Source organism: Clarias gariepinus, chromosome 16 (assembly GCF_024256425.1).
Source record: "Clarias gariepinus isolate MV-2021 ecotype Netherlands chromosome 16, CGAR_prim_01v2, whole genome shotgun sequence".
Taxonomy (NCBI): Eukaryota; Metazoa; Chordata; class Actinopteri; order Siluriformes; family Clariidae; genus Clarias; species Clarias gariepinus.
This window is the reverse complement of record NC_071115.1, coordinates 2502030-2515406: the sequence shown is the minus strand read 5'-3', so window position 1 is coordinate 2515406 and position 13377 is coordinate 2502030. Positions and strand designations below refer to the sequence as shown.

Genomic DNA, 13377 nt, shown 5'->3' with positions numbered 1-13377 from the left:
ATTCTTATGATTGTGTAAATCTGTTTTGCGACAATAACAATTGTTAAAAGCGCTATACAATTAAAATTGAATTAATTTTAGTAATCACACTGGGATAGTATGGATTTCTTTTTTTTATAAAAAAAAATAGTAATGTAATCGAATGAAATGTATTTTTCTATATAAATATTTACTTTTCATTTATATTTATATCTTAATAAAATGTATGTTAAAGGTTGGGTGAAATATTTATCATTTGCACTAATGATACATAATACTGTATAATAATTTAAATGACACTTTGATATTATTCTTTCATCATATGTGCATTATAAATTAACTTGTAATTTTGCAAATATTTTGAAACATTATTGATGTAAAGCAATTTACCAATATTTAATAATCTGCCAAAACATGGCTTACAAATGAATAGCTCCCACATTGCAATCACCAGTGCAATGATTCACAGAATAGTGATTATGTACATCTGCCTCCAATCACATTTACATCTTTTATATGTAGACTTCAACCACCAGATACTGTGTGAAATGATAATCAGTAAACTAAAACCTGAACTTAACCACCACCCACCACTGTATGCAACAGGAATAGCAACTGTTATGGCAGCTGAGAGGAAGCTGGTAGGAGAACACAATCAGGCAGGACATCAAGCTAGAACTACAGCCCAGTGTCATCTCCTCAGTAATGAGGTCTAGCTTGCTTGTTTCACATAATAGAGGAAATTAATTACTGGATTTGACCCTGGACTTTTGGACAGTAGCAGCTTGAAGGGGATGAAAAAAGTCTGTCCAGATGAACAAGTGTTCTGTGACTTGATATTACCAATCTCCTGGTGCACCTTCTCTGTAACCACCAAGCCCATGATAAAGAAGACCATTCTGAGCCTACAGAAGATCCTTTCCCATTCAAAATGCTGTGATTGCTCTGGGTAACTCTTAAATCCGTCACAGCATCCAATATTTTGGTAACCATTGACAACCAATTTTCTATTTTGTTTTACATTAATTAAATGGCTTTCTCATGATGGTTTCTTATTGGAAGATAGAAATACAATATTAGGAATCCAGGCCTTTACTATTCACGGAGGCACCTGTGTTTGTTTGCCCAGTCCCTAGTTGTTTTGATACTGGACACCTGCAACCCAAGTTCTCCCACATCACTCAATTGCTAAACTCCTTCCACTAGCGACTCATGTAAGGGTTAAAAACTCTGATGCTTGCCTAAAAAGCTAAAAAAAGATACTAGCCAATCTTAAAGCATTTATTACTCTGATATTCTAGAACTGCTGTCTTGGACACATCCTCTCTCAGGGCAAAAGAAAGACATGGGTCTTCTCAGCTTATATAAGTGCTTAAATTGGCACTTTATTAAAATAATTTCTAATGGTACTCTTAATTCCTGGCCTATTGTGCCAGTCTAAGGATAAAGGACACAAGCTTTAAAGTACTTCTGCACATTTCTCCGAAAAAAGTCCTCTGGCAAATGCTGCAAATGTATATGAAAAGTGCAACCCACTCTGAAACTTTGTCACAAATGTACTGTATACATACATATGTGCCAGGATTACTAAAGCTCCTCCTGCTTATGTTTGATTGGCTAGTAGGTTAGTTTGTTGGAAAAGGTAGTATTGCATCATTCGTATGTCATCCAGGTATGTAGAGGATGTTGGCTGGGTTATACTGTAGCTTATGATAGCGTGTCTTCTTTTAGAATGGCCCATTTAACAAAGTCGTGTTGTTGGCATGTGTTTGAGATTGCCTTTCTACAGGTAAGAGTTACTGCTAGGTGTAGCTGTCTGAATTGGTCTGTATGTTTGGCTGTATTTCTGTATTTATTTAGAATCAGAGGTACAGGTAGTCATTGGAAGTTATAGGTGCATTTTTGCCTCCGCATGGTGTATAATGCTTCCCAGATAGACTGCACAAGCTCTCAGCTTTCCAACGTGTTGTTCGCCTGCCTGATTGATTGGGTTCCATGAGATCCTATTCTTACGGTAAGTGCTTTTAAAGTTATTTTATCTGTTACGTATGCGTGGAGAGTTAGCTGATTTTTCTTAATTGTATCTTCATTACAGGCAGATCAACCGCATTTTATGTGCAATTATCGTTTGTGCTGACAGGGCTGCGCAGGAAGATGCTGCTGCTTGGTGGGAGCTAGCTATCGGCTAACTGCTGCTTTGCCTGAACGGGCTTTGTGGAGTAGTTCTGAGCTAGATTTGGCTGCCCTGAAGCAGTTTCGGGTGTTTGTATTTTATTTTTTTTGTGGTATTGTAGTATGAAGTGTTAATGTATTTTATTTTGGTTCTAAGTGTATTGATGTTTGTTTTTCTTAGTTTTTTATTTATTTATTTATTGAGTTTTCCATTTGTTGTGCGTGTGAAGTGTGTTTTTATATATATATATATATATATATATATATATATATATATATATATTTATATATATTTTATGATTAAGTCGTATGTGTTAGGGTGTGATTGTTGTTTTTGTTTCTTTCTGTTTGTGGGATTTCTTTTATGTATGTTGTAATGTATTTATATCTGCGTCTCCTATCTCGCCACCTCACTGAGAACGAACTAGTGTTACTCATGAGGACAACCTTATTATACATATATACATTATTACGGTGTGCAGATCAGTTCCTCTGTTATAATGTATAATTCTATACTCACAAATGTTGCTTTAATTATCAATAATTTTAAGAAATATTGTCTAGACAACTGTTTGTTATAGAATAGGAGTTATATTAACATTACATTTTCACAGGTCACAGAAACAGGAACTGGCCCCCAAAACAACTCTGCCTCTTTTAATGTATAAAAAAAAAAAAGAGCATCACGCACATGTTCTCATGAGTTTTATTCTGAGTAGACAGCAGGAGTAGACTCCGTGAGTGACACCAGACTAAATACTGCTTTAAGGACCAGGATGCTGAGTCTCTATTTAATGCTAGGTAAATTTAACATTTTATCAATACATTTTTCTTTAACTTAAAATTGTTTATAATAATATAATGTGTGTAATTGTTATTTGTCCTTGCTGTATGCCTTTTTAATTATTTGTAAAAAATTTCTCCTATTCAACATTGATCTATATATTTAAATACTGGACTCATAATAACTTGGGTTTTATTTAAAATAATATTGCATTGCCTGTAGTACTTTTTCCACACTGTCCTCAGCCACTTCCTGTGTTCTGTCACTGCTGTTCAGTGATCTATGATATTATAAAGTCAGTTACTCTTACTGTTACAACCCAATGTATTACACAGTACATAAAGAAAGTGGGGCTTTAAAATAGATTCCTGTAATTTTCATTATTTATATTCATATAGCAAATGTGTAAAGCACTGGAACAATAAATACAGTGAATAGTAAATATTATCCAGGCTGCACATTTCCAACTGATTCATTACAAACACATTATAGTTTTAACAGCATTGTGTAGCAGAAGCACAAAGCTTTTGCCCAAAACTGCAAAGGTTAAAGAAACACTATTGTTTAAGTCACTGGTTTAATGAATTCCCTCCTCTTTATTTTCTCTCCATAGTCAGTGTTTTTGGAGCTTCTCTGTTTGCTGGTAAGTGAATTTTCCATTTGAAAAAAATAATAATTTACTCTACAGATCAGGGGCATCTTGCTCAAACTTTATCCAAACCTTAAAAACACTTCTTTTCTAATCCTCTGAGGTGCCACAAACTACAGTTATTAAAGGAATATTAGGAAGGATTAATCACCATTGGCCAATATTGAGAGTAAAGTAGGTAGGATTAACAATCTTTGAATGAACTCCCTTTTACAGAAAGCACCACCCCTAGAGCTGTAAAGCATTTGATTGGTGTTATCATTATCAATTACTGTTATAACAGTGTTTTCAAGGACACACAAGAGATGGCAAAAGTGAACATCTTTATTTCCAAAGTGCCCATAGTGTTTTAGTGACTGTGTATGCTTGTGCCCTGTAATGGACCACCACCGTGTCCAGGGTGTATCATACTTAGTCCCCCTGGATAGTCTCCAGGCCTCCTGTAACCCTATAAAGAACAAACACTATAGAGAATGAGTGATAGTGGGTTATAGTGGGATAGTGTATTGCCTGAGCTTATCGAAAAAGTTATATTCTATTTATATGTTGTTGTTTTAACTTATGCTAATGTCTTTGCATTCTTGATGACATTTTTGTGGATTAACATTTCTGTTAAAGTTGTGTGATACACACTGTAATAGATAGAATTAAAGTAGTTTTTAAGCTACTTATGTTTATGGATAGTTTAGTTGAGGCTTTTTTATGAGTAATGCCATTTAAATTCTATTTACAATAATTTAGTTTACTGCCAAACTTTTGAGGTAAATGTTTCAATTAATTTATTACCAATATTCATGTCTGCTAGTGCTCCTGTGTGGTTTAAATGGTTGTACAATACAGTGATGGCTATTTTTTTTTTTTACATAATGACAATCCAGATCATAGGAAAAATCAGTTTTTTTATGCATTAAAATTGTTATACAACAATTAGGTATGAAGTCCTTTATTCTTCAAAAACTGTAGTATCTGGTTCTGCATAGAGTCAAAAAGACTGCAGTACTCTCGTGTCACTCAATCATTTGATGCCTGTTTGATTGCTTCCTGAAGATCATGTACTGGAAGTAGGCTTTTTCCACACTGTCCCCAGCCACTTCCTGTGTTCTGTCCTCACTGCTGTTAGGTCTGAAGATGACTCAAGCCATGGCTTCAGAAGCTGAATATCATCATCACATACAGTAGACAGATTTCCACTAGTTTTCAGTTAACTAGCAAAACGCCTCAACCAGATAGGCTGGATCTAATGAATTAGAGCTACAATGCAAAAGAACTATAATGTAAAGAATATGATGTCTGTTTTTTTCCACCAGTTTAATATGATGGCATTTTAAGAGGATTTTTTTAACTTTACCCTTCTAGGAAAGATGAGAAATAGAATAAAGAAAGAAGTTGTGATACAAGCGATACAAACTCTTAACAGATGATATATGGTGTTTAAACAGTAATAAATTGGATACAATATGAGATCAGTTTTATAATGTTGATTATTTAGGTACAAATCCTGACATCTTCGAGAAGGTATTGGGAATTACAGAAATAGTTTTATATTAAACTGTTAGTTTAAAAATTGTAGAATTATATCAAGAATCATTATTATTGATTAATATAAACAGGCATTGTGTTTTCTCTTAGATGGCGCTAACATACGGCTCATTAATGGCAGTAACTCCTGCTCTGGTAGAGTGGAAGTCTATTATAATAACCAGTGGGGAACAGTGTGTGATGATGACTGGGACATGAGTGATGCACAGGTGGTGTGTAGACAGCTTGGATGTGGTAATGCTGACAGCGCTCATCAAAGTGCTGCCTTTGGTCAGGGAAGTGGCCCAATATGGATGGATGATGTTCAGTGTTCTGGAAGTGAAAGCAGCATCACACAGTGCTCTGATAGGGGATTTGGAAAACATGACTGTACCCATAGTGAAGATGCTGGTGTTACCTGTTCAGGTACAGTAAACCTATTTATCATGTCATTATCAATGTGATTATATTTATATTGCATTGCTTATTGTTGGATATTACTAACTTTTATTATTAAAAATAAATCTAATTAAAAAATTGAATTTTTTATTACATGCAAATTTTATGTTAAGAACAGTGTTGGGTAAGTTGCTCAAATAAACGTAATCTGCTACAAATTACTAATTACTACTTTAAAATTGTAATTTGATTACTGATTATTACATGTAAACATCAGATTACTAATAACTTAAAAAACATCTGTCACAGATGAGCCTTAATCTGTTGTCGCTTCTCGCTCACTCTGTAGACTCCCTACGTAGACATCCCTTCCTATTGGGGTTAAAGGGCTAGACCGCCAGGGCGGGCCAGCAGGCAAAAACACTACATTTGTAACGCTAGTTGTTGGTGGTTTTTCGGCTGCCTTCAGCAAGGGGGCGCCACAGCGGATACTTGGTCCGCACATACAAGCTTGGCACAGGTGCCCTTCCTGACACAACCCACCCCCCATTTTACCCAAGCTTGGGACCGGCACTGCATCCAGTGGCTGGGGATTGGGCACAGCTGGGAATTAAACCCGGGCTTTCCGCATGGCAGGTGAAACACCTACTGTACCATTGAGCCACCTGTGCCCACACATTTATAATGGTAGTATTGTAATTTTATTGACATTGGTAACTGTAATTAAATTACATGCATTTAAAATGTAATGAATTACATTACTGTGTATCAGGAAAATTAATTAGATTACAGTAACAATAACCTGTTATACCCAACTCTGATTAAGAGTATGGACAGAGGCGATTTTTTATGATGTATTTTTTTAGGCAAACAAAAATAAGATTCAGTTTTTTGTCACATGTACACTACATCACAGCACTGTGGAAAAAAAAAATCTAATGCTTTACATTTTTTATTAAAGATATATTCATCTTATATTTCACCCTAAAGAATCACAATAAATGTAAATTAATTTTATTGGCAGAATTACAGTACCATGAAAAGTATTTGCCTCCCTTTTTTTAACATATTTGTCATTGAAATCATTCAAATAATTGAATTGATATTACATAACCAGAGTAAATACAACCTGCAGTTTTTAAATGATTTTTTATATTTATTAAGGGAAATCCCCTGGCTAAATTATAAATGATTAAGTTAAGGGATGCTGTAAAGTTACATTTTACTTACCAAACCAAGGTCTGATTACCAGTAGACCTGTTGAATCAAGAAACCATCTGACATCTGACATCATAGAACCCGTCTGACAAATTGATGCATGCTAAAAGATCTCACAGAGCAGCCTTCTAAAGAAATTCCAGAAAAGATAAGAAACTAAGTAATTTAAATGTATCAGTCTGGGACTCAATTGAACCATGATAAGAGCCATCATCTACAAATAGAGAAAACTTAAAACAGCAGTGAACCTTTCCAGGCCGGCCTACCAAATCTACTCCAAGAGCACAACGATGACTCATCCAGGAGCTCATAAAAAGAATCAAGAATGACATCTAAAGAACTGCAGGCCACACTCGCCTCAGTTATGGTCAGTGTTCATGATTCAACAAGAAGAAAGAAACTGGAGGCAAAAAATGGCATCCAAGATGAAAACCACTGCTAACCAAAAAGAACACAAATGCTTGCTTCACATTTGCGAATAAATATATTGTTTATCCCCAAGACATTTGGGAAAATATTCTGTGGACTGTGCATCTTGTTACATCGGGTGTAAAACTTACACAGTGCTTCATAAAAAGAACATCAAACTAACAGTCACAAATGGTGGTTTGTGCTTTGCAGTTCAGCACCTGGACGAATTGCCATATTAGTGGCACCATAAATTTTGCATTCTAACCAAAATTCCTAAAGAAGTGTGTCTGGCCATCTGTTCGTGACCCAAGGGCACTTGGGTTATGCAGGAGGACAATGATCCAAAACACACCAACAAGTCCACACTTAAATCTGATTACCTTAAAATAAACACACCTTAGAGTGTGTTTTGGGGCCCCTGAGCTAACATCTCATTACACATCCTTCAGCACAACCTGCTACAACATGTGAGCAACATATATTTACTAGTTTGTGTTTTAGAGAAAATAATTCAGTTATGTGTAACTTTTAAAATATATATATTTTTAACATTCAAAATCACACATTCACAGAAAATAATATCTTCATTTAAATTTTCTGAGACACATTTGTTTAGAATGGCCATATGTGAAGAGGTATGAATGATCTTGAATAATGCACACAACATTATGGGTGACATATCAGTGTTCAACAGTTGCCCAACTCTTTGCAAAATTAAATGTGCACATCAACTTTTCTTTTTCCACCAAAACTGTTTGTTGGGAGCTCCACAGGGTCAATGTATATGACCGGTCTGCTATAGCCAAACCCTTGGTCACTCGTGCCAATGCCAAACATTGGTTTCAATGGTTCCAGCAGCAAAAATCTTGGGAAACATGTATTGTTCTCTGATGAGTCCACCTTCACTGTCTTTCCCACATCCGGGAGAGTTATGGTGTGGAAAAGCCCCGAAGAAGCGTACCACCCAGAGTGAAGCATGGGGGTGGATTAGTGATGGTTTGGGCTGCAATATCATTACCTGGGCCCAATACCTGTGCTAGATGGGCGCTTCACTGCCAAGGACTACCGAACCATTCTGGAGGACCATGTGCACCCATTGGTTCAAACATTGTATCCTGAAGGTGGTGCCATGTATCTGGATGATAATACACCAATACACACAGCAAGACTTGTGACAGAGTGGTTTGATGAACATGAAAGTGAGGTTGAACATCTCCCATGGCCTGGACAGTCACCAGATCTAAGGTGTTTTGAAGGAGCGAGTTGGTCAACGTTTTTCTCCACCAGCATCACGTAGTGACCTGGACACTATTCTGCAAGATAAATGGCTCAAAATCCCTCTGGCTACTGTGCAGGACTTGTATCTGTCATTCCCTAGATGAATTGATGCTGTATTGGCTGCAAAAGGAGGTGCTACACCATACTAATGAATTATTGTGGTCTAAAACCAGACTTTTCAGTTTCATTGTCCAACCCTTATATATATAAGAAATAATGTTTTGAACGTTTCACCTTACAAACATTTACACTCGGGCAGATATTCACGAACATTTGTATGTGATATTGAATATTTTACGTAAGCTATCAAAAGCTAACTATAACAAGGCAAAATATAGTGTGTAAAATATGCATTAATAATTTGCCCATCATCAAAGCTTGCTTAAATATCCTCTGCTAAATCAATTCACCTTTAAAAATGTATGAGTTTGTCAGAGTTGCAATCTTCTTTTAAGGAAAAGGTAAATTCTTTCTCATTGTCTTGAACCACCTAAAGTACTTCCTTATCTGTATTGCATGCCATCTTCCAAACACCTACAGTAGGAAAGTCAATGAATCTATGCAAACTTTATGTTTTCTATGGCATTGTCCTGGGGCATGTAAATTGTACATGCATTACCCTAAATATTTACCCTGTGAATTTTTTTTAAGTTGACTTGTTTTATTTTACTTTATCTTTTTATAGATATATTTCTCATGTTAATGTATGACGTATTTGCTGAGTTTCAGTGCATTTTAGGGACGAGTTTTAGAAAGACATTTGTGAAGACTAAGATGGTGGAAAGCTATTAAAAGCTAGCCAAGCTAGAAGGCACCTTGTTTATTTTATTTTATTTTATTTTACAAAAATGCAATGTTTTGTTGATATTGTGCATGTATGCACATAAAAGTAGATTCTTTACACTTATGTGTGCAATCAAAAATTACAGCATTTTTAAATTTCTTTTTGCTGTTATCAGGAAAAAATGCAAGTTATCCTGCCAGTATATTTGTTGATTCCAGGGGGTTATAAACAGGCTTTTCATTCTTGAAAATCCTCCAATTAAAGCAATTTTGCATAGAAGAGTAAAAAGGTGAAAGACTCATTGCCACTTATCGCAATCACTTGGTTGCAGTTATTGGGTTTCCTTTTTTTACATAAGGCCAGGTAGGTTTTTAGACAGCTTTTTCCCTTTAATAAATGCCATCATCATTTAAAAACTGCACTTTGTATTATCTCGGGTTATCTTGTGTAATATACAAATTAGTGCAACAATAAATCGATCAGGAACTTTTTTCATGGCACTAAAGTTAATACAATTTATTAACATGACCAATAGACCAAAATAAATGTGATAAATAAAAAAGAACTAAGTTGTATATATATATATATATATATATATATTAATGAAACTTTCTGAAAGGTGTACTTAGTCGAGTGACTGGGCTTTCACAAGCCTTCTTTATTGAAGGGGTGCAAAAGGATTCTGCAAAGAAAAGATGTAAAGTGTCACTGAAGACTTTTAATTAAAGTTCTAATAGCACAACAGTTTAAAAGACTTATCCGCAATTATGGGATTTGAATCTGTGTAGCAAGAACAGTCTGACATCTTGCATTAAATGCTAGTTGCATAGTCTGGGTTCTCTCAAGGTTTCTTCATCTTGCCATCTCAGAGAGTTTTCTCTTGCCACTGTCGCCGACACCCTTGGCTCGCTCCACAGGGACAATTTCATTATCATCTAAACACATTTTTTTTCGCTCATATAGACTTCCATAATTTTATTTTTCATTTTGTGAAGCTGCTGTTTTTTAAAAGTAATATTTTTATGTTGTGCGGTATGGAGAGCCGCACCACGAGATGTTTTGATGTTTATAAGAGCTCTAACACAGGGCTTTAGAGGGGGTCAATGAACTAGTAGTTGTGAGAGTGCTTGTGACACACACGGGAAGACCTTCCTGTTTAGAGATGACGTGGGATTATTAATTAGAAACTTAAAAAGAAACCCAAATAAAAATTGAAAACCCAAAATAAACTAAGCTCTACGCGAGAACAGACGGGGTTCTGGAAACTAAACATAAAAACTTAAAATCCTCTTGGGGCCTTTGCACTTTTTTTTTATACGAGAGAGAGAGTTTTGTGTTGTACACTTAACTCAACACAGAGAGTAAACGTTTAACTATCTCTCTCTCTCTCTCTCTCTCTCTCTCTCTCTCGTTCATCGGCGTCTTAGGAGAACAGAAGCAGGGTCTTTGCTTCTGTCTTGTACTCTTTCTGTGCACTTATCTGTCTTTGCTTTTCTTTCTATTTCTTTCTTTCTTTATTTTCTTTGTCATTACAATTAAAGTCTTATTCTTAATAAAGTTAATTAATGAAAAATATTAAACCAAAATACCTTGGTTAAATATTGATTGCATTGCCTATAACCAATTGTGGCAATGAAAAGTACATTAAAGTGGAACCTCGGATTACGAGTACAAGAAAAGATTTTTAATAAATTTTGACTTGAAAAAGAACACTTGGTCGTCTTGGTTTCCGAGTACCGAGTATTATGTATCACGCATGCGCTTCTTGTTTTGACGCCGAGCGTCACATGATCACAACTAAGCCAACGGTTTTTCCTTCTCTTGCGCTGCAGAATTGTGGGTAATTGTCTCCACTTCTGGGTCTTAATGCTCGTCTCTTGCTGGTATAACAAACATCCGTGCACGTGTGTACTGTTTACTGTACCACTGTGACCATGTGTGTGCACGTAAAACATCTTTTATTTTGTGTTTGTCTGTGGGTGTGTACAGCGCGCGTGATGAATAAATCAAAAGCAAGTCTTATCAGAGAGATTAAAAATCCATTAAGACATTAGACAGAGGACACAGTTTAATTTATTTTTTTTAGATCCACATAATAATAATAATAATAATAATAATAATAAATATCATTTAGCCTACATAATCATGAATATTAGGAAATAATGCTTTTTTATGTTATTTATTTAAGATGATTATTTTGTTTTATTGCTATAATTGTGTGGAGCTCATTAGTGGTTTAAACATTTGTCTTCTTTAAATATCCTTCAAGCTCATCCAGAAAAAATAAAATAAAAATGACAGTTCTTCAGCAAAAGTAAAAATGTGTGTCATAAGTAAGTCATGCTTGTTGTGTTTAATGGAAAAAAAAAATTAATGGAAAGTGTTTGGTATTTTTGATTTGTGCACAAAATCGGAAATCAGAAAACAAGCCTTTATACTTTTTTTCCATTTTGGTTTAGGCAACTGGTGTCTAATTGTTTTATATTTCGATTTAAATTGAAAAAAAAAGTGAACAAATAATACACAAATTAAGTTGTATCATTGTATTTTATGGACATATTTGCATATAATTGCTCAAGGGTGCAACATATAATCTTTGGCAAAATTTCCGGTTCTGTGCTATGACCCAAAAAGGATTTTGTTTTATTTCATGTGCTGTATATCTGCGGAAAAAAAAAAAACAATTTTAATGTCAATAAGTCTTACATAATAACATGTAAACATCTCTGTCATTTGAGCTCTAATTCTTCCTATCAGCAATTACCATGACCTGCATTAATTAAGAGGTTTTACTGACTGCAAATTTTTAAGGTAAAGAAATGTGCAACACTTGCAGAAATGAGGTGCATTCCTTTTTTTTTTATTTATGGATACACTGCACGTATTTTAATTGTTCAGTTAAAATTCTAGTTGGAATATAGCTTTGATATTTAAATTTGTTATTTCCCAGACTGTTTTTTCAACTGTTTTGATATTTAAATTCTTATAAAGAGATCAGGCTGGTGAACGGTGCGAGTAACTGCTGTGGTCGAGTGGAGATTCGGCACAAAGCCCAGTGGGGAACAGTGTGTGATCATTACTGGGACTTAAAGGATGCAGAGGTGGTGTGTAAACAGCTTGGATGTGGTAAAGCAGTCAGCGCTCCTCATAATGCCCGCTTTGGTCAGGGAAGTGAACCAACCTGGCTGGATGATGTTCAGTGTACTGGAACTGAGAGCTACATAGATCAGTGCTCACACAGAGGATTTGGAGTAAAGGACTGTGGACATGGTGATGATGCTGGAGTCGTGTGCTCGAGTAAGTACCAATGTTTATAGCAAAATGCTATTTAAGTTAAATTCATGTACAAAATTAATAAATATATTTATTTATTATAAGATTTGCAGACTCCAACACTGACTCGGATCTCCCCAAACTCTGTGGTCTCACCTGGAGAAGTTCTTCAGTTCAGATGTTCCACACCCAGCCCAACATGCATCTCTGTAGACTTTAGTTTGTATAAAACTGGGTCATTAATAAAGAAGCAAACTGCAGAGACTACAACAACATTTACTTTGACTGTAGATGAATCACATCAGGGCCAGTACACCTGTGACTACACATACAGGGAAAGTAACTCTATATCATCCAGGAGCAGCTCCATTACCATCACTGTGGGTAAGAGGAGAGAAGATGTTAATCAGAACAGTGTTATAGGTCATTTATTTATTTATTATTCATGCTGTCCAAAGAACTGTCAATAAGTATCTATAATTACATATCATTTCCAGTATATGACCCTTTTATCTCAAACTATTGTGGGTTACTAATGGAAATCTAATATATATCCATAATATGCTATTATTATTATTATTATTATTATTATTATTGAAAGAATAAAACGCTCATTGCAATGCTGTTACAATAATCCACAACAGGGTGATGAGAGATAGCAGAATTACTCTCCCCTCCCAAAGTTGTTTATTCTATAACACTACATAATTAGGTGTTTCATTCCCCCTACACCATAGTAGTCTATGAACATCTTTGTTAAAAAAGAGAAATTTTCCTAGGGACCAAGTTAATTTTGTCTATTTGTTTATTTCAGCAGCTACATATAAGTAGATTTGTCTTCTCTTTCATTTCTTTTAAGAGAACAAACAAACTGTAAAATGCATACACAGCCCTGTATGATGTATCACCTTG

The 13377-nt window shown here is 35.2% G+C and overlaps 1 protein-coding gene across 1 annotated transcript in view; it reads left to right on the top strand.

The window, feature by feature from the left end:
- LOC128544919 (deleted in malignant brain tumors 1 protein-like) overlaps window positions 1–13377 on the top strand; it is a 142805-nt gene that overhangs the window by 58284 nt on the left and 71144 nt on the right. The window contains exons 13-15 of the mRNA XM_053515232.1: window positions 5214–5528; window positions 12184–12489; window positions 12571–12849. Coding sequence (XP_053371207.1) covers window positions 5214–5528; window positions 12184–12489; window positions 12571–12849 — 900 coding nt within the window. The remainder of the gene's footprint in view (window positions 1–5213; window positions 5529–12183; window positions 12490–12570; window positions 12850–13377) is intronic.